This window comes from Urocampus carinirostris, chromosome 19 (genome assembly GCF_059441175.1).
Source record: "Urocampus carinirostris isolate Australia breed hairy pipefish chromosome 19, RoL_Ucar_1.0, whole genome shotgun sequence".
Lineage (NCBI taxonomy): Eukaryota > Metazoa > Chordata > Actinopteri > Syngnathiformes > Syngnathidae > Urocampus > Urocampus carinirostris.
The window spans coordinates 24421002-24446960 of record NC_142367.1 but is presented as its reverse complement, the minus strand read 5'-3'; the positions used below and the strand labels follow the sequence as shown (position 1 = coordinate 24446960).

The 25959-nt window shown below is 41.1% G+C and overlaps 1 protein-coding gene across 2 annotated transcripts in view; it reads left to right on the top strand.

Moving 5' to 3' along the window:
• ccdc186 (coiled-coil domain-containing protein 186) overlaps positions 1-23932 on the top strand; it is a 34675-nt gene extending 10743 nt beyond the window's left edge. The window contains exons 7-16 of one of the 2 annotated variants that reach the window (XM_088323842.1): positions 1588-1692; positions 2836-2934; positions 5235-5321; positions 5391-5533; positions 8264-8519; positions 11482-11671; positions 16485-16565; positions 16925-17138; positions 21208-21427; positions 23482-23932. In XM_088323842.1, coding sequence (XP_088179968.1) covers positions 1588-1692; positions 2836-2934; positions 5235-5321; positions 5391-5533; positions 8264-8519; positions 11482-11671; positions 16485-16565; positions 16925-17138; positions 21208-21427; positions 23482-23568 — 1482 coding nt within the window. In that variant the 3' untranslated portion in view covers positions 23569-23932. Of the gene's footprint in view, positions 1-1587; positions 1693-2835; positions 2935-5234; positions 5322-5390; positions 5534-8263; positions 8520-11481; positions 11672-16484; positions 16578-16924; positions 17139-21207; positions 21428-23481 lie in introns of both variants that reach the window. The other variant, XM_088323841.1, reaches the window with a different exon arrangement.
• Positions 23933-25959: the final 2027 nt, after the last annotated feature.

Sequence of the window (25959 nt, the reverse complement as noted above, 5' to 3'; positions counted from 1 at the left end):
TCATAAGGTGTAACAAGACGCTTTATTCTCCTTCATGACTTCATTAACACATTTTTTGGCTCAGAATTTTGTGCAATCCGTGCATGAATCATGTTTCTCAAAGCTCAATGTCTGTCAATGTATTTTTCCTTCTACATTTTCACATCACTAATTCATTTTAATCGACTAAATTATGGATACTTGAACGACAAAACATCAACCTCTCTTGTGTAGATGTTTATCACCAGCTGAATATTTGCATTCATGCTAATGAAATCTACCCTGGAATAGCAATCACGAATTATACGCATTCGTGAAGTTAATTGCATTGAAATGACCTTCATGTTTTTGCTTTTTAGGACGGGGAAAATTATCGTTGATTGCCTTCATTTAAATTCAGCCACTTTGTTCAAAAGAGACAACAGGTTATTTTACATTGCCTGACAAAAACATAATGAGTTTTGGCTTATTTTGGAGGTGATTGACAAGGAAATTGGATAAAGATTAACCGGTATTGCGCCCGCGGCGAACGCTAGATTTAGCTCGGCGCTGTTTTGTGATAATGACTCTTTGAAAAAATAAAAGCAGTTTGATTTTAATTCGCTTCAGGCAATATCGGCTTCATTTTGTCTGTCTTATTGTACACCCTTTACAGCCTAACACACTCAATTGATAATGCATCATAACCAGGGTTGGGTAGGGTTACTTTAACTGGATTACCGGTACTTTCAATTACTTTTGGATTACTCCAATACCAAATATGCTAATAATAGACAAAAGAAACCAAAAATGAATAAAATGACTCACAACACGTGGTAAGCTTTCTCTCCTGGCTTTGATCTCTGGCAAAACTAACATAAAATGCGACAGAAACAAAATGAAAATCAATCCAAACAGCTTTCCAACATCATTTTTGCCGTTCCATGTATTCCGTTACTCCCCAAGCCTGCACAAAATTTAGTAATTTTATTCCTATTTAGTTTCTTTTGTGTTTTATTAGCATAGCTGGTATTGGAGTAATCCAAAAGTAATTTAAAGTAATCCAGTTAAAGTAACCCTACCTAACCCTGACCATAACATTAAATGCATTCACAGGTTGAGACCCACAGCATATTTTACAATAATGGTTTCTGAACCGGGCAGCACGGCGGCGCAGTGGTTAGCGCGTGTGCGGCACAGTTCTGAGGTCATGAGATCGAACCTCCTGTGCGGAGTTTGCATGTTCTCCCCGTGCTTGTGTTTGTTTCCTCCGGGCACTCCGGTTTCCTCCCACGTTCCAAAAAACCTGCATGTTGAGTTAATCGGCCGGTCCAAATTGTCCCTAGGTGTGAATGAGCGAGTGAGTTGTCTGTCTCTGTGTGCCCTGCGACTGGCTAGCAACCAGTTCAGGGTGTCCCATTCCCACAGCCCGAAGATTGCTGGGATGGGCTCCAGTACCCCCACGACCCTACTGACGACAAGCGGTGCAGATAATGGATGGATGGGTTGCTGAACCAATGTATTTGCAATGTTCACCTTTTCTCATCCTGAAATCAAATGCAAGTTTATGTTTGGCAGGGCCCGTTCCTCCATTCACGAGTCATGTTCCCTTCTTTCTTCTTAGCGCAGGAGACAAAAGACAAGCTAAGAGACATCACATCCAAACTGACGCAAGCCAAAGAGGAGACTGAGCAGATCCGGAAGAACTGTCAAGACATGATCAGGACATACCAGGTCTGACACCGTTTTTCATTTATGTAAAAAAAGTAATTAAAATGAAATACAACGAATGGTATGACTGAAAATATATAAAGATTACATTAAATATGATTAAAAGTAAAAATAAATACAGAAACAAATAAATGTGGAAATAAATTGACAAAAATGGATATAACAAAGTCTCGATTCATTATTTATTATAGTTTTTATTTTAATTTTTGACATCTTTGCCAATGTCAACAGAATTGTATGCGTTTTTTCCTATTAACTTGTATAACTAATTGCAATTGGACAAAAAGGGTATGACTATTTGGAGTGATTCAATAATTCTAACTAGATATAACATAAGGAAATTATTTAAATCAGGGGTGTCAAACTAATTTTTACTGAGTGCCACATTAGCGTAATGGCTGTCCTCAAGGGGCCTGATGTAATTGAGAAATGTATCTTAATATAACTGGTGTGTAAAATAACTACTCCTTCATCTAAAGTAACTCTGAAATAATACATTTAATTAGTTGATTACACTATTTTATATTTTTATCAAAATATTTTGGGACTTTTTAGGGTGTTTTATTTTCAGGGTTTGGGTAGGGTTACTTTAACTTGATTACTTTCAATTACTTTTGGATTACTCCAATAGCAAGTGTGCTAATAAAAGACAAAAAAAACGAAATATGAATCAAATGATGACTCACAACACGTGGTAAGCTTTCTCTCCTGGCTTTGATCTCTTTGATCTCCGGCAAAACGAACATAAAATGCGACAGAAACAAAATGAAAATCAATCCAAACAGCTTGCCAACATCATTTTTTGCCGTTCCGTGTATTATGTTACTCCCCAAGCCTGCACAAAATTGAGTCTTTTTATTCATATTTAGTTTCTTTTGTCTTTTATTAGCATATTTGGTATTGGAGTCATCCAAAAGTCATTGAAAGTAATCCAGTTAAAGTAACCCTACCCAACCCTGTTTATTTTTCAATCCTTGTCACCGGCATTAATATGTAAATACAGGGAATCATTTTCTGTAATTTTCCAATCTCCTTGAGGTGGTGGTATGGAGCCGCTTTCATCTGAATTATAGTGGCTCTGAGGCAGCGAGATTAGAGAAAAAAAAACCCGCCTGAACGTTTTTTGTTGTTTGTTTTCTTCCACAGGAGTCTGAAGAGATTAAATCTAACGAGTTGGACGCTAAATTGAGGGAGACCAAAGGAGAACTCGCGAAACACAAACAGGAGCAAACGGACCAAATAGAAGTGAGACCAATTTGGTTCATAAATGCCTTGTTACACTTTTCTATTCAACTGAAACTAACATCTGATTCACATCGGGTTGTTTGATGCCCGTCTTGAAGTATTTAAAGAGTTTTAATTGCCTTTGCAAGGAAGAATTGATATGCATGTGCACAAGCATGGACTTGATCCAAACACAATGGCCTGCTTTTTTACTCCCGCCCCCATCCCCTTTATCAGCCGTTCTCAGAAGAAGGACACTTTAAAAATAAATGGCCTAGAAATAATCAATATGAAGAAGAGCATTTGGACAGCAAACCCAGAAGACATCACCCACTTCCTGTTTCCCGTCGCCTCGCTCATTTAGCCCCGAAAGCCTTAAATTGAAATGCATAAATAGAAAGCACTTAACGCTGCTGATGTTTGAAGTTAGAAGGCAACATTTCAATTTAAAGATCTTGCTATTTTGCCTTCTATAAAGGCAATGCTGCTTTTATTTGACTTTCTAATGCCTCCCTTTTGAAAAATATGACCTCTCCTTAATGAACAAGTCGTCCGAAAACCTGAACGGCTTCCTTTATTGTTGTGTTCTATCCACAAGGGAGAGCCATAAATTGTACAAAACAAAACCCCATTAGCATTGAAATAAGCAAGCTGTGAATTAACGGAGCAAATAGGAAATGCATTTTCCTCCGTCTCATTTAGCGACAGGCTGTTGTGGATACGAAGGTCCTCTAATAGCATCTTGGAAAAGTTGACTAACCAGTCCTGATAATGTTTAAAGAACGAGACAAAACATCATTACGCGTCTTTTATGTTTCTGATAAGCACGCCACAAAAAACATTTCATACGAGCAGGTGTAAAATAAAACCGATGGTAAACCGATGCAAAGCTTGTCAAGTCACTCTTATTTGTATAGCCCTTTACCACAATATGTCTCTCAGAACTGCAAAAACCACAATTGCACCATCCTCCATCGGAAAATATAGTTGAGTGTCATCTGCGTAGCAAAGGAAACTGATATTATCTATTTACCTATCTACCTTGGTCATATCCCTCAAGAGGGGTGACCGACAGCAAGACAAACACATACAATAACAAAGAAAATAAAGGGGGAAAAAAGCAAAAAACACAGACAAAATTTTTGGGACCGTGGCCAACCCAATTGCCCAAACACCCAGACAAACTAGGTACCTCGGCACCTAAGCTGGTCATGCTTTCGTCCCTCCAGATGAAATGGGAAACCAGAAAGCAGCCATGTCACTTGGGTCAGGGTGACACAACACACTCTTTTGTTCAACAGCAGGGCCCGACAGTTTTCACTGGTTTACCCCTGCCGCATCATACGGGTATGATAATATTGATAAACTGATATTATACTTGCGAATAATATCACCTCATGGAAGCATGTAAATGCTGAAAAGAAGGGGGCCAAGTACTGAACCCTGCGGAGCACCAGATGTCATTTCACCATATTTACCACAGTGTGTCAATACACAAAACATAGTCAACATCAACGATATATGTCAAATTGTTAAAGAAGTCCCGCCTGCCAGTGTAGATGATGCCATGCTTTCGGCCCAGGGGCTGGTCCGCTGACTCATCCCAGTTCTTCCTTCTACCTTGTTCCGCTACCAACCAGGTAGCCAGAAAGGATAGGGTAAAAAAGAATAAGTTCAGCATCAATCATAAACAATAGAATATAAGTGTGTCTTCAATCTAGATTTAAACAATTTCACTGAGGTTGCAGATCTTATCTCAGGGGGCAAGCATTCCACAGCACATTGGCCAGAATCAAGAATGACCTCGAGCCTGCAGATTTCTTCTTGGCTCTTTGAGTCACAATTAGACCAGTATTTTCTGAATGTAGGCTTCAAGCAGGAACATAGGGGAAAATCAAATCAGAGAGATAAGAGGTGCCAAGTCCATGCAAACTTTTGGTTGTTTTGTAACAAAACCTGGAAGTCTCATCCCAAAATGTAAGGGAGCTAGTGCAAGTTAGCTCAAATTGGAGTGACATGATCAAACTTATTCGTCCTCAGCAAAAATCTCTATGCCACATTTTGAAACAGCTGCAAACCTTTGATAATAGACAACGGGAGACCAGAGAGCAATGCATTAGAGTATTTAAAACAAGGTAATGAAGGCATGAATTCTAATCTCAAGATCTGATCTCTACAGCATTGGGCGAACATTTGCAATATTTCAAAGGTGGAAAAAAAGCTATTCTAGTAATTTTCTTCACTAAAACGGCAGATTAGGATCAAGTTTTACACATACATTCTTGACCGAGTCAATAAGCCTGACGCATTTGCTGCTGTAGTTGCATCGTGTGAAAGCCAAAGAGCTGGACGACCTGAAGAGAAGCTACAAGGAGAGCATGGATGAGCTGGACACACTACGGACCAAGGTTTGTGTCGCGGTGTAACGCCGCCACCTCGGCTGCACCTCCTCTAAAGCATCCTGCCGCGCTTTGCAGGTGAAATGTCTGGAGGACGAACGGCCGAGATGGGAGGACGAACTGAGCAAGTACCGTCAAATCATCAACAGGCAGAAGGCCGAGATCGGGCGGCAGAAGGACGAGCTAAGCAAGATGGCAGCGCTGGAGGAGCAAAACCAACGGTATCTGCTTAAACTAAAAACAAGTCACACTTATCATCGCCTGTTATTGCCTACTGTACTTTTTTTGAACTCATTCAATGCGTTTTTCTCAAATGGAAGGTACCTCCGATTTCTAAACAATACTTTTCATAAGCCAAATAGATAGATAGAGATAGATAGATACATTATTCATCCCCGAAGGGAAATCCAGCCGCATCCCTGAGCTGAGAACAATACAATAATAAAGCAAAAAGAATACAATATACAAATACCCAGTGTGACGTGCAAATGCCCACTCTAGCGTGTTATATAGAATAACTAAATAGTGCTACACAGAATACATATTGCAATAAGATTCGGTAATATGCAATGTAGGTGGTGTGGTTTACTGTGAGCTTTTACTCTGCCGGGTAAAGTTAAAGAGCCTCATGGCATGAGGAAGAAAAGATCTCTTCAGCCTGTCCGTAGTACAAGAAAGTGACAGCAGTCTGTCGCTGAAACTGCTCTTCTGTCTGGAGATAATGCTTTGTAGTGGATGCGATGGATTGTCCATGATTGACCGCAGCTTTTCCAGTGCCCGTCTCTCAGCTACTGTTGTTAGGCTGTACAGCTCTTTGCCCACAACAGAGCTCGTTTTCCTAGCCAGTTTTTTGAGACGAGAGGCATCCTTCTTCTTGACGCTGCGTCCCCAACACGCTGTCGCATAGAAGAGGGCGCTTGCCACAACTGTCTCATAGAATATTTTCAGGAGCTTCTTGCAGATTTTGAAGGAGGCCAGCCTTCTGAGGAAGTAAAGTCGGCTTTGCCCTTTCCTACATAGAGCTTCTGTGTTGGCAGTCCAGTTTGTTGTCCAGCTGCACACCCAGGTATTTGTAGGTCTGGACAAATTCTACACATTCTCCTTTGATGGTAACAGGAACCGGGTGAGTTCTGGTTCTCCTGAAATCCACCACCATCTCCCTGGTCTTGGTGGTGTTCAGGTGCAGGTGGTTTGCGTCGCTCCATCAGACAAAGTCCTGAATCAATTTCCTGTACTCCTCCTCCTGCCCATTTCTGATACATCCCACGATCGCAGTGTCGTCGGCAAACTTTTGCACATGGCAGGACTCAGAGTTGTACTTAAAGTCCGATGTATATAGAGTGAATAGGAACGGAGAGAGCACGGTCCCCTGCGGAGATCCTGTGCTGCTAACCACAGTGTCCGATGTACAGCCCCCCTGTTTCACATACTGGGGTCTGCCTGTCAAATGGGTATTTGTTTGCAAAATAACATTTTATTACAAGAACGCTGAGTTTATGCATGAAAGATGCATGAACTTTGAAATAACTTTTTCAGCGCTCAATATTTCCAGTGACATAATAACATGATTTCGGCCACTCGAGGGCAAAACCACACTCAATCGCTGGATAGAGAAAGCAGCTTGAGGAAGTGGGGGTTCCTTGGTGTGTGGACAAGATCTGTTTAAAGCCACATCTGCCATCTAATGGTGATTTATCATACTGTATAACATATTTTTACATTTTGGCACTCTGGTACAGTGCTTCTGAAAACATATATGTTATGGCACTGAAGGAATTGATTGGTAAAAAAAGAATTCCCAAAATATCCGTAAGCACACTTATTTTCTTTCCTAGTTGTCAGATTAATTTGGGATATTAATCTCTGGCTGATATAAGAGTCAAGGAAGACGCAGATTTGATATTTCCAGGAGGCCTCTAGTTACCGCGGGGAGAAAAACGGACCCACTCCTCTGAATGACTCCTCCTTCTCCTCGTGGCCCTGTGAGGCGATTCTTTTTATTAGAAGAAGTCAAGCAGTTGTAAAAACATACCATGATGGGTTTACTGTACCCTTCAAAATAAAGACTGAAAGTATGCGTGTTTTTAAACAGAATCATATAAAAGAGTAGAAAAATAGAGAACAGAGAATAAAAAACAGTATGAAAGCATATTATATAGTATAATATGTAATAGTATATTCCATCAGAGCCATTTGTAACGTAAGTAACTGAGAAAATTACAAATAACTAAATGTAATATACCTTACACTAGTAAACACTTTCAATTGAAATAATGCATTTCCAAACCCCTTAAAAAGCAATTGCCTAACAAAGTCCAAGTCAGACCCCAACTTTAGAACTGTTTTTAACCCAAAAAGGTTTTCCCACATTAGGACAACAACAATGCCCTAACAAGAAAAATTGGTCCCCAAAATAATAGTGAAAATCCTGAAAACGGCCCTATTTAGGTTACCATAATGAGTAGAAACACAAACCTTAGAACTATTTAAAGACTTGGTGAGACACAGACAAACTATATTAAGAAACCCATTGTAGGGGGTTTAAGGTTTTAACATTTCCTAAACTGCAATCTGGAGCCCATAACAGCCATCTCCGGGGAGTGGAGAGGGGACACCCTGAACTGGTTGCCAGATAGTAGCAGGTCACACAGGGACGCATATATTCCAGCGGTCTAAATCTTACCCTTTGTACTCGAGCGCCGCCGGCGGCCGTTAGAAAAATGACATGAATCGGCCGCATCACTGAATAAGCCGCAGGGTTGAAAGTTTGGGAAAAAAGTAACGGCTTATAGTCCGGAATTTACGGTACTTGATTGTACCAAAAAATAATACTCGAATGTTCTTAATTCTAAGCCATACCATGCACTGGTTTGGCCCGTTGGAGTAACCGATTCATCCAATTCAGAGCATCCATCTCTCCCGCTGACTGTTTGAACGTGACACATTGGCAGGGACCAGCAAGAGCTCCATTCCCGATGCGAGGAGGTGGACTCTTTGAACGTCCAGATGGCCGACCTGCACCGGGACGTGCGGGGGAGCCGGGAACGCGAGGCCGAGCTGCTCGGCTTCACCGAGAAGCTCAGCAGCAAAAACGCACAGTTGCAGTCCGAGAGCAACGGTCTGCAGGCCCAGCTGGATCAACTCGGCGGCCGCTTTGCCGAACTGCAAGCCAAGCAGGAGGAGACCTGCAGCGCCTTGGATGACAAGGTAGGTACATTGTGTTTGTTCAATTAGCGGAGGAAACATCGGAGCGGGTGCACCGGATAAGAATAGGGTTGTTTACTGCTAAACCTTTGAGGTGGAAATCACCGAAGACACTTACCTTGGTTTTCGTCCAGTGCCGAGAAAAAGTATTTACCCCCGTCTATGTTTTTGTGAGTTTGTTTTGCATATTTATCACTCCCAGAGGTTTCAGATCATCTAACCAATTTTAATATCACACGGTGAAAACCCAAGGAAATACAAATGCGGTGGCCAATGTTCCCTGTAATTTTCCAGGGGCTGAGCGTTCACACAAAGTTGGTGAGCAACGCTTGAAACAACAGTGCGCAACCATAATCCCAAGTGTGGCAACTAAGTCATTATCAAACATGTCCAAAACTTGACATTTTGCTGAGTTTCCGGCAATGCAAAATGATTTTTCTCTTTTGAATGAATTGACTCATGTGCTATTGCAAAGGTTGTACGGCCTACAAACGTCGTTTGTTCTTATAATTCTTTCACAAGATATCCATTTCTTTTTTTTCCCTGATATATTTTGTCGCATCATATTAACATTTTTGGGGGCTTATTGAGTCGGTTGCAAGATACAGAAATGTACTTAGTCACATTTTTTAGTGGAAGTACAATGTTGGCAACAAGATTCACTTGATACAATTGGAAATTATTTGAATGCAACACAAACTTTTTTTTTTTTTTTTTCTACTTTTTTAAAAATTCCTTTAAAAAAAAGTCTCATTGTGTTTATTTTTTCCGAGCTGTTACTTTTTTCTTTTTGTTCTCCATTTACTTTTTTTCCTACATTTCTTTCTTTTCTTTTTTTTCTGTCTTTTTTCTAAATTTTTCCTTCTTTTTTTCCTCTTACTTTTGTTTCTTTTTTCCCCCAGCTTTTCACTACTTTTTCATTTTGGTATTTTTTTGTTTTTTTGTTCTATTCCCCCCTTCCTTTAAGTCATTGTGTGCATAATTGTACATAATATTTGGTCATGTTAGGATTAAAGAAGCAAAAACAACCTGGAGAGCCTTTAAGACCCGAAAGAGCCGGTTCCTTTTAGTGAGCCGAGCCGAAGAAGCCGGTTCTCGACAAACTCTACTAACTTTACTTTTCAACTTCGTTCGACATTGACTTCAAAATACCGCATTTAGGACACAACGTCAGGGGAACCCGTGTATTTTTACCTTTATGCACTGTAACTTTGACTTAAGTCGCTTCTTAAATGGTAATTTTGAGCCCTGATTTTTGTGCGCTGGCTAGATTTTCTTGTGCGCAGAGAACTTTATTTGAGAACAATATAAAAGCAAATGTTGGATGTCTGGAACTTTGAACGTGTCCTGAATGCCATAAAGCGCGTTCCCTTTTTGTCATATCTCCTCTTTTCGTATATTTTGGGGCAACGCCCAACGACAATCTCTTCAAAACCAGGGATTACAAAAGAGCCATGAAAAACATCCAAAAAAGTGCTGGCCCTCCTGGCCTCAGTTAAGCAGCACCAGCAAGTTCACCTCTGAATGGCTCAAAATACAACAAATTGAAGGTTGTGGAGTGGCCAAGTCAAAGACTCATAACAATTGTGCAATGAGTGCGACAAAATTCCTCATTACCAATTATTGTAAACATTTGATTTCTCTTATCGCGGCCCAACTTGCTAATAGATCCGGGGACAATTACCGTATTTTCCGCACTCTAAGGCGCACCTAAAAGCCTTTATTTTTTTTTTTTTCAAAAGCTGACCATGAGCCTTATAATACAGTGCGCCTTATATATGGATCAATATTAAGTCGCAAAGTCTTGCAACTAATGCAGCAGCCGCCGAATCGATTTACCCCCGAACGCCAAGTAGTCTGCGGTGTATGCTGGGATTCATTTACCGGCGTTTCATTGGCTAACCAATGTGTCAATCATCATTTGAATCGATCACTATTGGCTAAAGTTATTCGGAGGTAAAGGGGGCGGATCCTTTTTTATCAATTACAGGCTGGCATAGGCTAAAGCGGCAAAACAAAGCCTGCAATTGGCCGAAAAAGATGAATGTGAATCACACGTTGGGTTGACTGCATAGAGAAAGCATTTTTTACTATTCTGTATTTGTAAATATTTTATTCTCCTGGATTTACTACACTCACGGATATAAGAGGACCATGGTTGCACATTATTATTGAACACACCGACTTCGGTGAGCTACTCCGGCTATATATTTTCCCTGTATTTTGTTTCAGACTGAATTTGATGTTTCTGTGATAAGCGGTGCAGATCATGGATGGAATGGAGTGTCTATTTTTAAATTAAATTCAATTCCAAGTGTTTATTGTCATATGCACAGTAAAGTTGCGAGCGAAAAAGAAAATAGAAACTAAGGAATGGTTGGCATTTCTTGAATCCCAAGACTTTAACCTTCCGAATGATATGGAAGATGCATTTGAGTGACATCGTACGGACACCGCATCCGCACGTGTTCTCGACACGTATTTGCTTCTTTGCAAGCTTTGGGAATGTTACGGGGGTAATAAGTTGGACTGAACTATCTGAGTGTTTTGTCCACATTCCCATTGTAGAGCCTTATAATCCGGTGCGTCTTATGTATGTCAAATATAGGACTAAAAACCATTTTTTTCGGGGTGCGCCCTATAACCCGGTGCGCCTTATAGTGCGGAAAATACGGTACTTCACATAATAGGGCCAGATATGTTTTGATTTTTTTGTGCCTTAATAAACAGAACCCAAGTTCCTAAACTGCATTTTGTATTTCCTTAGGTTGCCTCTGTGTGATATTGAAATTGATCTGATAATCTCTTTGTGAGTGACAAATATGCAAAAACAACAGAAATCAGGAACAGGACAAATACTTTTTCATAGCACTGTACCTGCACAATCTAATGAGATCCCCTCTTAGATGAACTATTTTCCCCACTCAGCCCTTTCGGTTCCAACTCCTTGATTTCACCCTTGCAGTCACGGCGGCTCAAGCAGGAGGAGGCGCTGAGGCAGCAGGAGGTTCGCCTTCTGCAGGAGGAGAGGACGGCGCTGCAGGGCGAGCTGAGCCGACTCAACACGCGGGTGGACGAACTGAAGGACGAGCTGCTAACCCAGAAGAGAAAACAGGCGGCCAACATTAAGGACCTGACCAAGCAGCTCACGCAAGGTCGGAAAAATACATTTAGATACACCCAGTACGGACGATATTTACGTTTCCCTATATCGTATTAGTGCGGGGATGATTAAAGTAAAGCTGATGTTTCCTGAGGATCTGAGAAAAAGGACAAAAATCAAAAAGGCAAGGGAGAGAATAGAATTAGAATTGAGAAGCCGTTTGCAGCTCCGCTCCAAGTTGTTTAGGTCACATGTTTTCGGATGACGTGACCATTCAAGATTGTGGACCAACACCCACAGTCAGAACGAAGACGAGCACATTTTTACTATTGTGTCGAAGACACGAATGAGGGACGTGTAAGCCCAAAATATCTGGAAAAACGGCATCAGGGCACTTTTAGGGCGGCAGTAGCTCAGGAGGTAGAGCGCTCGTCTTGGGATCAAGGGATCCCAGTTCGAATCCCGGCTCGAAGTGTCCTTGGGTAAGACACTGAACCCCTAATACCCCCAATAAGCAGGTTAGCGTCTTACATGGCTGCAATACAAGGCCGCTATTGGGAAATGTGAAGCACACTGTAAAGCGCTTTGGGAAGTCACTGACTTGAAAAGCGCTATATAAATGCAGATCATTTCAATTCATTGTCTTCCCAATATTACACCATTGTGGAGAATAATGCCAGAAGATTGCATCACAGAGATGATAAGTCGTATTTTTCCTTTGTTGTCATTGGTGGTTGCTAAGGCAACAGACGTATTCTAATTTGCTCGTCATTGTTCCTCATGTTGAGGTTTTTGAGTTTTTCCTTGCCCTCATGCAGGTTTTAGATCAGGGGACGGTGTCGTAATAGTCTGTGGTTTGCAATAATCTGTGGTCTGTGCAGCCCTTTGAGACTGTCCCTTTTCAATGTTTCTTCATTTTCCTCATGTTGAGGTTTTTGAGTTTTTCCTTGCCCTCATGTTTGTTTTAGATCAGGGGATGCTGTCAGAATAGTCTGTAGTTTGCAATAATCTGTGGTCTGTGCATCCCTTTGAGACTCTTAATGATCAAGGGCTATACAAATAAACATGACTTGACTTTATTTTCATCGATATCAACGATGGTAAAAGGATCTTTGACGTCATAGCCTTTTATTGGTAGTAAAACGATGTTCTTGCAATTTGGGATTTTCTGTTCTCACTTATCTGTCGTGCGGTAGGTCCTTTCATTTTTGGTCTTATTGGGGTTTTACACGTCGCAAGCCAAGCAGTCGTTTAAAATTCCAAGAAACTTGTTTTTGCTGACGCACTTTTGCTGTCAGCCCCTATAAAAGTAAGAGAATATCATTAGTGTTAACTCCTACTTGTTTCTCCAGTCACATACGGCAAGTTCAGCGTTCCCATCATGTGGACACGCGCTGTGCACACGTACTGAAAAAGTAGCTCAACTTCCCTTAAGGCAACTTCTGATCATTACTCTGTGTTTGTCACAACTCGCTCAAGATTTCCTGAGCACGGCGTGCACTCCATTTCAACCTTGGTTTTACCGAAACGGACCACAGATGCGTCATGAGGAATTCGCCCAGCATCAATTTCAATTCGGGATTTTAAAATGCTTGTGGATAAAAGTCTTATGAATTATGAATAGGGCAACATGAAGGTTAGGGTAATTACGTGAGCTCGCGTTCAGGCCGACGTAGATTGATGCCTAGAATGTAAATCGGGAAAGAGCAGAACCTCTTGATGAGTACAAATTGGCCTACTGTTGCACTCTATTTCCAAAGTGTTTTTTAAATGAAATTTCCAGGCATAAAAGTCCCTCACCTTTTGGAGAAATTCACTGTTTCTGAAGTCACATTTCATTGTTTAGAGCAGGGGTCAGCAACATTTTCGGTATGGAGTGCCATTTTCAAATTTCCTTGTAAATCAGTGTGCCACACCAAAATCGATGACTCGCCCAACAATTTTGTTTTATATCCATCAGAGCTGTCATTTTGCACCAGTCCGAATATACAACATGGATATACATGGAAATCGTATAACTGACCATTTTCTCATCTTCTCATCTCATCTCATTAGCCGTACCGCTTATCCTCATTAGGGTCGCAGGGATTTTCTCATCTTATCTCATCTCATTAGCTACACCGCTTATCCTCAGTAGGGTCGCGGAGCGCGTTGGAGCCCATCCCAACAATCATCGGGCAGTGGGCAGGGGACACCCTGAACGGGTTGCCAGCCAATCGCAGGGCACACAGGGACAGACAACTCGCTCGCTCATTCACACCTAGGGACAATTTGGACCGGGCAATTCACCTGAAATGCATGTTATCTTCCACTATTCTTGTTCATCAATAAACTAAAAACTGAACGTGAGCAACATATGGAAAGGCCTGTTGCCATTCATGACTTCAACCTTTTACCACAAGAATTACCGTATTTTCCGCACTATAAGGCGCACCTAAAAGACTTTATTTTTTTCAAAAGTTGACCATGCGCCTTATAATACAGTGCGCCTTATATATGGATCAATATTAAGTCGCAAAGTCTTGCAACTAAGGCAAGCAGCCGCCGACTAGATTTTCCCCCGAAGGCGAAGTACCGTATTTTCCGCACTATATGGCGCACCGTGTTAAAAGGCGCACCTTCAATGAATGATATATTTTAAAACTTATGCCATACATAAGACGCACCCCATTATAAGGCGCTATAAGTGCATGCTGGTTTAGATAGATAGATAGATAGATAGATAGATAGATACTTTATTCATCCCCTAAGGGAAATTCACATTTCCAGCAGCATCCCTGAGCTGAGAACAATACAATAATAAAGCCAAAAGAATACAATATACAGATACCCAGTGTGACGTGCAAATGCCCACTTTAGCATGTTTAAGATCAGGTAATTGTGCAATTTTGTAATTGTAATCCTGTGCAGTCCTTCGAGACATTTTTGGGATTAAGGGCTATTTACGGTAAATAAATGTGACGACTTGACTACAGTAGAGAATGTAGTTACGTTATGCAACCTCTAGATGTTGCCACGCTCAAGGGAATGTCAACAAAACATTCAAAAAGGTCAAACTTTATTAACAAACAAGCTTTCCACAACTCCATTCACTCCCAAAATAAATAAACAGCCGTTTTATTATTTTCTCTGAGGTAAAGCATTTTCGTGACACAACATCTTTGAACAACATCGACATATCATTTTATTTTTTGTCCATTTAGTCAACACGCAAAGAAAAAAACGTCTGATACTGTTATTTTAAATGAAACGTTAGTGCAATCGCAATAAAGTGACACTCGTAATGTGCAAAAACAACGAGTGCAAAACAATAACAATAAAGCAATAACATAATAACTGTAAAATGTAAAACGTAAACACACAAAAGAAAAACAAAGATCACTCTATAAGCTCCTCATCGACTAATCCCTCGAATTCTTCTTCTGCTGTGTCCACGTCCGGTGTTGTTGTCCTGTGCCAGCGCTGTTGCCTTCATACGTATAGTTATCGTACTGACACTTCTGCTTGCCACTCTTTGTTGAACAACCCACTGTTCAAGTCTCCTCTAACTCTGGCCATCTTGCTTTATTGCCACGGAAACTTTGTTGAGTTTTCCTTACTTGGCGGAGCTTATCTTCATCCTTTCTCCACTTCCGTACCATCGATTCATTTAAGTTTAACTCTCTCGCTGCCGCTCTATTGCTGTGTCGTGCTGCGTGACTGATTGCCTTGAGTTAAAACTCGGCGTTGTACGCGTGTCTCTTAACAGGAGCCATTTTTTTATACAAATGCACGTATGAAAGAGAATCTCTCTCTCGCTCTCGCTCTCGCTCTCTCGCTCTCTCGCTCTCTCGCTCTCGCTCTCTCGCTCTCGCTCTCTCTCGCTCTCTCTCGCTCTCAAACGTGACATTCTGAATAATTCTGCGTTTGTTTAAGGTAAATTGTGCTTTACATCTTCACCAGTCATAACCCTGGATTCAGACAAATACTGTATTTGTTGAATATGAATTAAGCAGTTTAATGGGGTAGCCATTTTGCCACTTAGTAAACAAATACAACACGAGCCCCGGCAACTACCAATCGTTTAATATTTCCCAGTATGCACAGCGCGAAAAATGGAGTCGGCGGCTGTTTCTCGTAGTTGCGAGACCTTGCGAATTTAATATTGAGCCATATATAAGGCGCACTGTGTTATAAGGCGCATGGTCAGCTTTTGAAAAAAAATAAGACTTTTATGTGCGCCTTATAGTGCGGAAAATACGGTAGCTGTTACTTTTTCCTTTTTGTTTTTTTATTTACTTTTTTCCTTTGTTTCTTTCTTTTCTTTTTTTCTGGCTTTTTTCTGAATTTTTCCTTCTTTTTTCTCTTCGTTTTGTTTCTTTTTTTCTCAGCTTTTAACTACTTTTTCATTTTGGTATTTTTTTTCTTTTTTGTTCTATTTCCCCCCTTCCCTTAAGTCATTTTGTGCACAATCTTACATCATATTTGGTCGTGTAGGGATGAAAGAAGCAAAAACAACCTGAAGAGCCGTTTGGGACCCGAAAGAGCTGGTTTTCTATAGTCAGCTGAGCCGAAGAAGCCGGTTCTCGAAAAACTCTTCTGACTTTACTCAACTTCGTTCTACTTTGACATTGACTTCAAAATACCGCATTTAGAACACAGCGTCAGGGGAACCCGTCTATTTTTACCTTCATGCACTGTAACTTTGACTTAATTCGCTTCTGAATTAGCAATTTAGAACCCTGATTTTTGTGCGCTGGCTAGATTTTCTTGTGCGCTGAGAATGTGCGGGCAGTGCGCGATTTTGCACGCGCGCAGCTAGAGGGAACATTAATTACAACCAAATAAGGCATTTATTTTTTCCTTCCTTTTCTTTTCTGTTGTAGCCCGAAAGCGACTGGAGCAAGCTGAGAATGGCGGCTGCGACCGGGACGGCGGCAGCATGGGAAGCCGATCGAGTTCCTCAGGTGCTTCAGCCGGTTTGTCCAGAGTCTTTCATCTCATTAAGCCGTTTTGGACGAGAGGGCATTCGTACTTTTTTTTTTTTAAACCCCTCGCTTTCGGAGCAGCGTGGCGCATTTCCACCATGGAGTCATTCACTGTCGGCCCTTCTCAGAAGACATGTGAATACGATTTTACTCCTCTTCCAATTGTCTTCAAAAAATCATGCGATCACTTCACAGGAAACATGGGATGTTAATTGAGAAAATAGAAGTGCCTTCGTCCTTAACGGGTTAAAGTCTTCGGCCGTCGTTTGGCACTCGAGAAATCTCGCCCTTGCCATTTTCATCGCTGACTCCTCCGATGGCACTTTTTTTCCCATCAGGCTCCTTAAACGCACGTCACGGGCCGGGAGTGGAGATGCGCTCGCCGGAGAGCTTGTCTTCTTCGGTGACGGACAGCTTCCCGGAGGTGGACAAGGCCCTGCTGGTGGAGCGCATCGTCCGGCTGCAGAAGGCGCTGGCCCGCAAGCAAGAGAAAATTGAATTCATGGAGGATCACATCAAACAGCTGGTGGACGAAATCCGGAAAAAGACCAAGTGAGTGGAAGCGCAAAAAGAAACTGTGATTGGCGAAATCTGTGAAGTGGTTTTTCTTTTTTTCATTCATGTTATACCAGTGTTCTGGTTTGCCCGCGTCCCTGCGTCCTTGACGCATCATTTTTGCTGGGGACGCATCGTGTCAAATCAACATGCGTCCCAGGGACACAACTTTTTTGACACAAAATTGTCATTATTACCCAATTACTTTTTTTTTAAACAAGGATTTACCGCACTCCAAACTTTTCGTCAGGCAGATCTGCCATTGTTGTTTTGGTCTCGCGGTTTGAGTTTTCGTCTGCTCGCCCATCTCGAGTTGTGTAGTGAAAAGTCAGTCTCTTTTTAGAGAACCAGCTTTTTCGGCTCAACTCATCAAAGAGAGCCGGTTCTCAAACGGTCCACTTGCTTTGATGCATTATATTACGAATGATTATGTTCTGGAACCAAAGTTCAAACCCTATTTACGGGCTCAAGCAATTTGTTTAACAAATACAGGTACCTGTACTGTATCAATCTTTTTCTTTTTACCCCACATTTCTCTCCCTCTTTCTCTACGGGTCTCTGTCTTTATGCATCTATCTCTTTTTCTCTCTCTCTTTCTCTTTCTCATTCTCTCTCTACCTTTCTCTCTCTCGCTCTACCTCTCTAACTCTCTCTCTCTATTTCTCTATCTCTGTACCTCTCTCTCTACCTCTCTCTCTCTATACATGTCTACCCTGCTCTCTGCATCTCTCTCTAACTCTCTCTATTTCTCTCTCTCTATCTCCCTACATCTCTCTCTCTACCTCTCTCTAGACCTACCTACATCTCTCTCTCTCTATACATTTCTACCCTGCTCTCTGCATCTCTCTCTCTCTCTCTCTCTCTGCTCTCTATCTCTCTACCTCTCTCTCTACCTCCCTACATCCTTCTCTCTCTCTACCTCTCTCTATACATTTCTACCCTGCTCTCTACACCTCTCTCTCTGTCTACACATTTCTACCCTGCTCTCTACCTCTCTATCTCTCTACCTCCCTACATTTCTCTCTCTCTCTCTCTGTCTACATTTCTACCCTGCTGTCTACCTCTCTATCTCTCTACCTCCCTACATCTCTCTCTCTACCTCCCTACATTTCTCTCTCTCTCTCTACATTTCTACCCTGCTCTCTACAATAATACAAAACAATCAACAAACGTTTCTAAGGGTGAACAGTTGGTTCTTAGTTTGGGTATCCCTATGCTTGCATCGAAAGCCATCCAGTGTCGTCTGGTTTTAAAGAAGAGGTAGTGGAGAATTGGCATTTGCCGTATGTTTGCACATCAAATGATGTTTCAGGCGGGACGTACTTCGTTGATAACTCGGTTCACACCGACAGTACACGCAGGTGATTTTGGTTTAGCCAATCGATCCATCCAGTTTTCATAACTCAACTCTCCATTCCGAATGTTTTTCGAATCGTATCGGCATTTCACACAACGAGTGGGCAGGCGATCGGCAAAGTCGAACACACGTGGCGCGCCTATTGTTTTCATGCACGACCGCGATCGCCACGGTGACCCTAATCATGTGATCACTTCACATTGGATGTGAATTGACAAAATATTCTACTTTCAACTTTTTAAAGACGCCTCATACGACCCACCCCACCTTTAAAACAAGTACCAAGTGCCTTCGTCCTTAGGGAACCTGTAGTCTTTCCAACCTAGCTTCCAGTGGCCAAAATTCATTTGCATTAACACGATAGTTTTCACAGCACTAATGAACTAGGGTTATCAATAAATGATCAGAGTATATAAAACAAGTCTCTCGCGATGCGTTCCACATCAATTGTCTTCTCATCATCTCTCCCATTGACCTTGAAGGACAACATCTGCCGAGAGGCATGAACGACAAGCCCTCCCCGAACACACTTACAAATTCTTACCTACGCCGAGGACCGCGTGCCGCAATTCATTAAAGGCTATTTATGGCGCCGCCGCAGGGGGGGGGGGGGCATGAATGAATTGGCAGGCGGCGATTCATGTTTTCCGTCCGCCGCGTCAGAAAAACACAAAGCGCCCAAAGGACGTCGGCTCGAATGGAGCGCTGCCAAGATTGTGTCCCGCTCTGGATATAGCGCCCCCTCTCCTCTAATTAACTTTCCCGAAATCCATTTTGGCCTTAATGAAGCGAGCCATTGAGTGAAAAAGCATTGATTAAGCAAAGGCTCTTTGAGAAAGAGTCCGCCGAGGCGCTCTATCAGATCGCTCTCAGCAAATGTTCGCCCGTCGCCATTCGGGATCCGCCTAATTCACCATTCAGGGCAGATCCCACGGTCGGAAGGCTAAAAATAGCTTTGTAAAATTGCCAGTTGCGGGAGAGCGATGCTCTTTTTCAAGCGTCGATTACAAATTTGACTTTCCTTCCCCTCGAGGGAACCTTGGCGAAGACGGTCTAAATCAAAATGTAATGTTTAAGCCCCCTGTGTGTAATATGCTAACACGGCGCTGTGTCAAGACCAGTGCTGAGAACACAGCGTAGCAGTAAGATGGGTAGGGATTCTACTGTGCAAAAGAAGTACAAATTCCTTGATTTTTCACTTACAAATTTACTCGCTCACAAATGAGCTTGCTCACTCACAAATGAGCTCACTCACTTACTAATTAACTCACTCACAAATGTGTTAACTCTCTAATTGACACACTCACAGACAAGCTCCCTCACTCACAAATTAACTCACTTACAAATAGCTCACTCACAAATGTGTTAACTCACTAATTGACACACTCGCAAACTAGATCACTCACTCATTCACAAATTAACTCAGTTACTAATTCTCTCACTCACTCACAAATGTGTTAACTCACTAATTGACACACTCACAAACCAGCTCCCTCACTCACAAATTAACTCAATTACTAATTCTCTAACTCACTCACAAATGTGTTAACTCACTAATGGACACTCTCAAACCAGCTCCCTCACTCACAAATTAACTCAATTACTAATTCTCTAACTCACTCACAAATGTGTTAACTCACTAATGGACACTCTCAAACTAGCTCCCTCACTCACAAATGAACTTACTCACAAATAAGCTCACTTACAAACTAGCTCCCTCCCTTATTCACAAATTAGCTCACTCACTCAATTACTAATTTACTCACCCACTCACAAATGTGTTAACTCGCTAATTGACACACTCGCAAACTTGCTCACTCACTCACTCACAAATTAACTCACTAATTCTCTCGCTCACTCACAAATGTGTTGACTCACTAATTGACATACTCGCAAACTAGCTCCCTCACTCACAAATTAACTCAATTACTAATTCTCTCACTCACTCACAAATGTGTTAACTCACTAATGGACACTCTCAAACTAGCTCCCTCACTCACAAATGAACTTACTCACAAATTAGCTCACTCACTCACTTACTAATTAACTCACTCATTCACAAATGTGTTAACTCACTAATTGACACACTCGCAAACTATCTCACTCACTCAGAAATTAACTCACTAATTCTCTCTATATATCTCTCTCTCTCTTTCTCTTTCCTTCTCTATCTATATATCTATCTTTATCTATCTATCTATTTATCCATCTATCTATCTCTCTATCTATCATCCATCTATTTTTTTTCTCTATCTATCTATCTATCTATATATATCTATCTCTCTCTATCTCTCCATCTCCCTATCTCTATCTATCTTTCTATATATATATATATATATATATATTATTCTATCTCTCTATTTCTATATATCTATGTCCATCTATAGCTATCTCTCTCTCTATCTAATTCTGTATCTCTCTATATCTCCTATCTATATCTATATCTGTATATCTCTCTCTCTTTCTCTCTCTCTATATATATATCTATCTGTAGCTCTCTATATCTCTATCTGTCTCTATCTATAGCTCTCTAAATCTCTATCGCTCTATCTAGCTCTATCCATCTATCTCTATCTATCTACACTATTTCAGTCAGACGTGCACGAAATGCCATCTCTCTGACCAGACGATGACGAAGGGATTCATTTAAAAAAAGAATTTGTCTTTGGAAATACATTTAAACGTGTTGCTTCCTGTTTCTCTTCCTAGAATCATCCAGAGCTACGTGCTGAGGGAGGAGTCGGGGGCCCTTTCATCGGAGGCGTCGGACTTCAACAAGGCCCACCTGAGCCGACGAGGCGGCATCATGGCGTCCCTTTACACTTCTCACCCGGCCGACAGCGGACTGACGCTGGACTTGTCGCTAGAGATCAACAGGAAGCTGCAGGCGGTGCTGGAGGACACGCTCTTAAAGAATATTACGCTCAAGGTAACATCTACTTTAGCCGTTGATTTGATCCGTAGTGTTACAGTTATCCCCCGTTTAATGGGGAGCAGAACACCCCACGAGAGCCCAATATCCGCTAAGTAGCGTTGCGCCTTCAAAATAACCTTGCTGATGATGTCCTTGACAGCATCATCTCCAAACAGAAGAGCAGCTTCAGCGACAGACTGCTGTCACAGTCTTGTTCCACGGACAGACTGAGATCGCTTTTTCCTCATGCCATGAGGCTCTTTAACTCCACCCCTCCACCCGGGGGAGTAAAAGCCCACATCAAACCCCACCCCCACATTTGCTTATTACCCTATTTTTATGACAGTGTGTATTTTATATAGCACTATTTAAATAGTACTCTATACTCTTTTTTAACACGTTATATTGGGTATTTTAGTATTACATTTCTTTTATTTTATTATTTTATTTTTCAACACAAGGATACTCCTGGAAGTGTGAATTTCGCTACGGGGATGAATGAAGTATCTATCTATCTAGACATCTATCTATCTATATATCTATCTAGACAGCTATCTAGACATCTATCTATCTATCTAAACATCTATCTAGAAAACTATCTATCTAGACATCTTATTTATCTAGACATCTATCCATCTATCTAGACATCTATCTATCTATCTATCTAGACATCTATCCATCTATCTAGACATCTATCTATCTATCTATCTAGACATCTATCTAGAAATCTAGACATCTATCTAGAAATCTATCTAGACATCTATCTAGACATCTTATTTATCTAGACATCTATCTATATATCTATCTAGACATCTATCTAGAAATCTATCTAGACATCTATCTAGACATCTTATTTATCTAGACATCTATCTATCTATCTAGACATCTATCTAGAAATCTAGAAATCTATCTAGACATCTTATTTATCTAGACATCTATCCATCTATCTAGACATCTATCTAGAAATCTATCTATCTAGACATATATCTATCTATCTATCTATCTAGACATGTATCTATCTAACTAGACATGTATCTATCTATCTATACATCTATCTATCTATATCTATCTAGACGTGTATCTATCTAGACGTATATCTATCTAGACGTATATCTATCAAGACATATATCTATCTAGACATCTATCTAACTATCTATCTAATACAGACTAAGAGTATACAAATGTAATAAAATAACAATTATGGATCTACAAAAACAAACCACAGAATTGCAGTTGAATGAATGGTCTGTACTGTCCTTATACAAAAGTACAATTAGCGGGGTTTCGCCATTCCGAGTAAGACAGCGATTTAGAGAGCGGCTGGCTAGCTGCTCGCTAATATCAAGTATCTTCGAATTGAGTCGGGTATTTGCAATGATTAAACGACAACCGTTCCAAAGATAGTGGATTACTACAAATTGATAGATAGATAGATACTTTATTCATCCCCGTAGGGAAATCCACACTTCCAGCAGTATCCTTGTGTTGAAAAACAAAATAATGAAATAAAAGATATAGAATACAAAATTACCCAATATAATGTTTTGCTATAATAATAATAATAATAATAATTTCCTTGTATTGTCATTCTGTGTAACAATGTACACAGAACGAAATGTCGATTGCACCTGACCCGTTGTAGCGAGCCGATGCAGCCGCAGCCAACAGAGGGCGCCGCCGACCACTTTTTAAGTCTTAGGAATGACTCGGCCGGGGCGCGAACCACCGACCTCCCAGTCTCAAAGCGGGCGCCTTACCATAGAGTATATAAATAGTGCTATGTATGTCATAAAAATAGGGTAATATGCAAATGTGGGGGTGGGGTTTCATGTGGGCTTTAAAGAGCCTCATGGCATGAGGAAGAAATGATCTCCTCAGTCTGCCGTGGAACAAGACTGTCGCTGAAGCTGCTTTTCTGTTTGGAGATGATGCTGTGTAGTGGATGTGGTGAATTGCAATGGAATCATGGAATTTCCTTTCCATGTAAACAAGCCGCTATAAGCGATCTGGCACTATGCTCTGCAGTTTGTTTTGGTGGACATCACCCCAGGGCTTTCTTTCCCCCCTAGGAGAGCCTCCAGACGTTGGGCGCAGAGATCGAGAGGCTTATAAAGCAGCAACGGGACCCCGTGGATGAAACCAGGAGGAGGAAGTAACTGGGAAACTTGTTTAAAGGGTTGGACTTTTTCCAAGAGGGAGGTTTGGACTCGGACACGCCGGTAGCATCCTGTCTTTTTATGTCCCTCGTTTTGAATGTCTTCACCTGAGGTGGACCAAAAGGTCTGTAGGTGTTCAGGTTCTCCATTTAAAAAAATCTCATCCGCCAAGTAAACCTCAAAGACAAACGTGGGAAAGCTGCAGGCCCCTCTCCTCGTGAAAACGTAGCGCTCCTTGAAAATGGAAGTATATGTATATAAAGCCAGTTTGAATGTGATTTATCCAAGCTTTGATTTTATTCTGGTTAGTACTGGAAATGATTCTTTTGACTTTATTTTTGGATTAAAATGTTTTAGAATGTCAGGGTTTATTTTAATTAGCTTCTGCAGATTTACAGGACCTCTACTGGTTTTGCTAGTTAAATCTCCATCAGGATCGTAATGTCGCAGTTGAAGTGAAGAAATATTGCCATTTTGCGAATATATATATTAACATGAAATGCAAAATTCTGAACCATTTTTTTCCCCTCCTGTTCGAATCAAAGCACAATTTTCATCAGCCAGAACGGATTTCGTTACTTTTCCTTGATTTTCTTGATTTTAGATAGATGGATACTTTATTCATCCCCATAGGGAAATTCACATTTTCAGCAGTATCCTTTTGTTGTTTATTAACAGATTAACAGGATGGCCTCGGGGTGCTGTGTTGTAGTTTAGCCACAGCAGAGTGGATGACGTCACACGCTAGGCCAAAAGTGCGACGTCCCTGCGGCAGATGGAAATCTTTGTGCCCAGGGTTACACCGCCTCGTGTTCACGTAGATAGCGATTCCGCCTCCTCTCCGCTTCCCGCAGGCTTTTGTGTCTCTGTCTGCCCTAACAGTGCTGAAGCTGGGTAGCTCTACGTTAGCGTCCGGGATGCCAGACGCGAGCCACGTTTACGTAAAATACAGCAAACTGCACTCCCTGTATGCTTGGATATTTTTCACCAGCACAGCCAGTTTGTCGATCTTATTTGGTAGAGAGTTGACATTTTTGAAGACTTAAAACTCTGCTAGCTGCTTAGCCTTAGCTCCGGCTCTGCATCCACGATAGGGGCCCCCTCATCACGCCGGCACGAGAGTTCTCCAGGGTGTCTTCAATCGTGTTTAAAGTTTAAAAAAAAAAAATCAACATAGTTAAATGTGAGTTCATAAATAGGGGAAAAAACTATGCCATTTTGTTAACTCTTCCCAAACCAAACGAGTTCATTAAAATAGTTTTTTTTTTTTGAGGAGGTTTTTATTATTTTCTGCAAATGAAATGAGTCACAACACATGATTAGCTTCTCTGCTGGCTTTGATCTATTTGATCTCGTTGGCAGCTCGCCCTAACGAATATAGACGTCAATGAGTTCAATAGTATGACGTATATAGCTGCTAATGGCACTGAATGAGTTAATATAGATAATTGATGTTATGTAACCATTTCAATACTTGGTTAGGACTCTTAAAAACAAGTGCCTTGTCTTGGGAATTACAAAGAATTTACCATTTTTTTTTTTTTAAACACAATTTGAGATGCAGAAACTTACCACTAGATAGCATCACTACGCTTAAAACCCGTCCTTAAAAATAACATTGGAAAGACTATATGTGAAGGTAGCGCTAATGCTAATTTATAGAAAAAAAGTATCCTTTTTTAATGCAGTGCGGTCGCATCAGAGGTACGATCTTAATTAAGCCCGAGCCTCAAATGTCGTTCATTATGTTCGGGTTGGTGCTGGTCTTCTCTATTGAAAACTTTTTTTTAAATTTAACTATCCACCCATCATTCTTCTTGTTTCTTTTTTCTTCGTGGTGGATTGCACGATCGATTCTGTCCCCGCCATCGCGTAGATCCTCCACAATGCTAAAGAAAAAAGAACAATGACAGGTGGTCAGCAAAAGAGAAGCCCTTCTACACCCATATATAAAAATTCCGGTTTGCTTTTGACTTGATCCCTCAAATCTTAGTTAATTTGTTGGGCTCGGGCAAGGTAGGGCTTTAATACCTGCAGGCCTGGACTTTTTAGGCCTCTAAATCCTGAGTCGTAAATTCTCTTGAAAAAAAAAAAAAAAGGTTTTTTTTTTTTGCTCTTATCTCAAGGCATCACATTTTTATGGAGGAAGGGCAAAGAGCTGTCTTGTTTCAAGGTATTGGGTAATGTATTGGAAGCTAAAACCTGTCCCCAATACTTCCATAGGTGTACACTGTATTTTCTTTCTTTCTGTGTGTTTTTTTTCCTAAATGTTCTGCTTTTGCTGCGAAACGTACAAAAATCTATCCAGGGACTAAGTGCAATGTGTAAGCTTTTTTTCATTCCGTCCTTTCTACGTTCTTTCCCATTTTTCTCGGCGATTCCGCCGAGTGT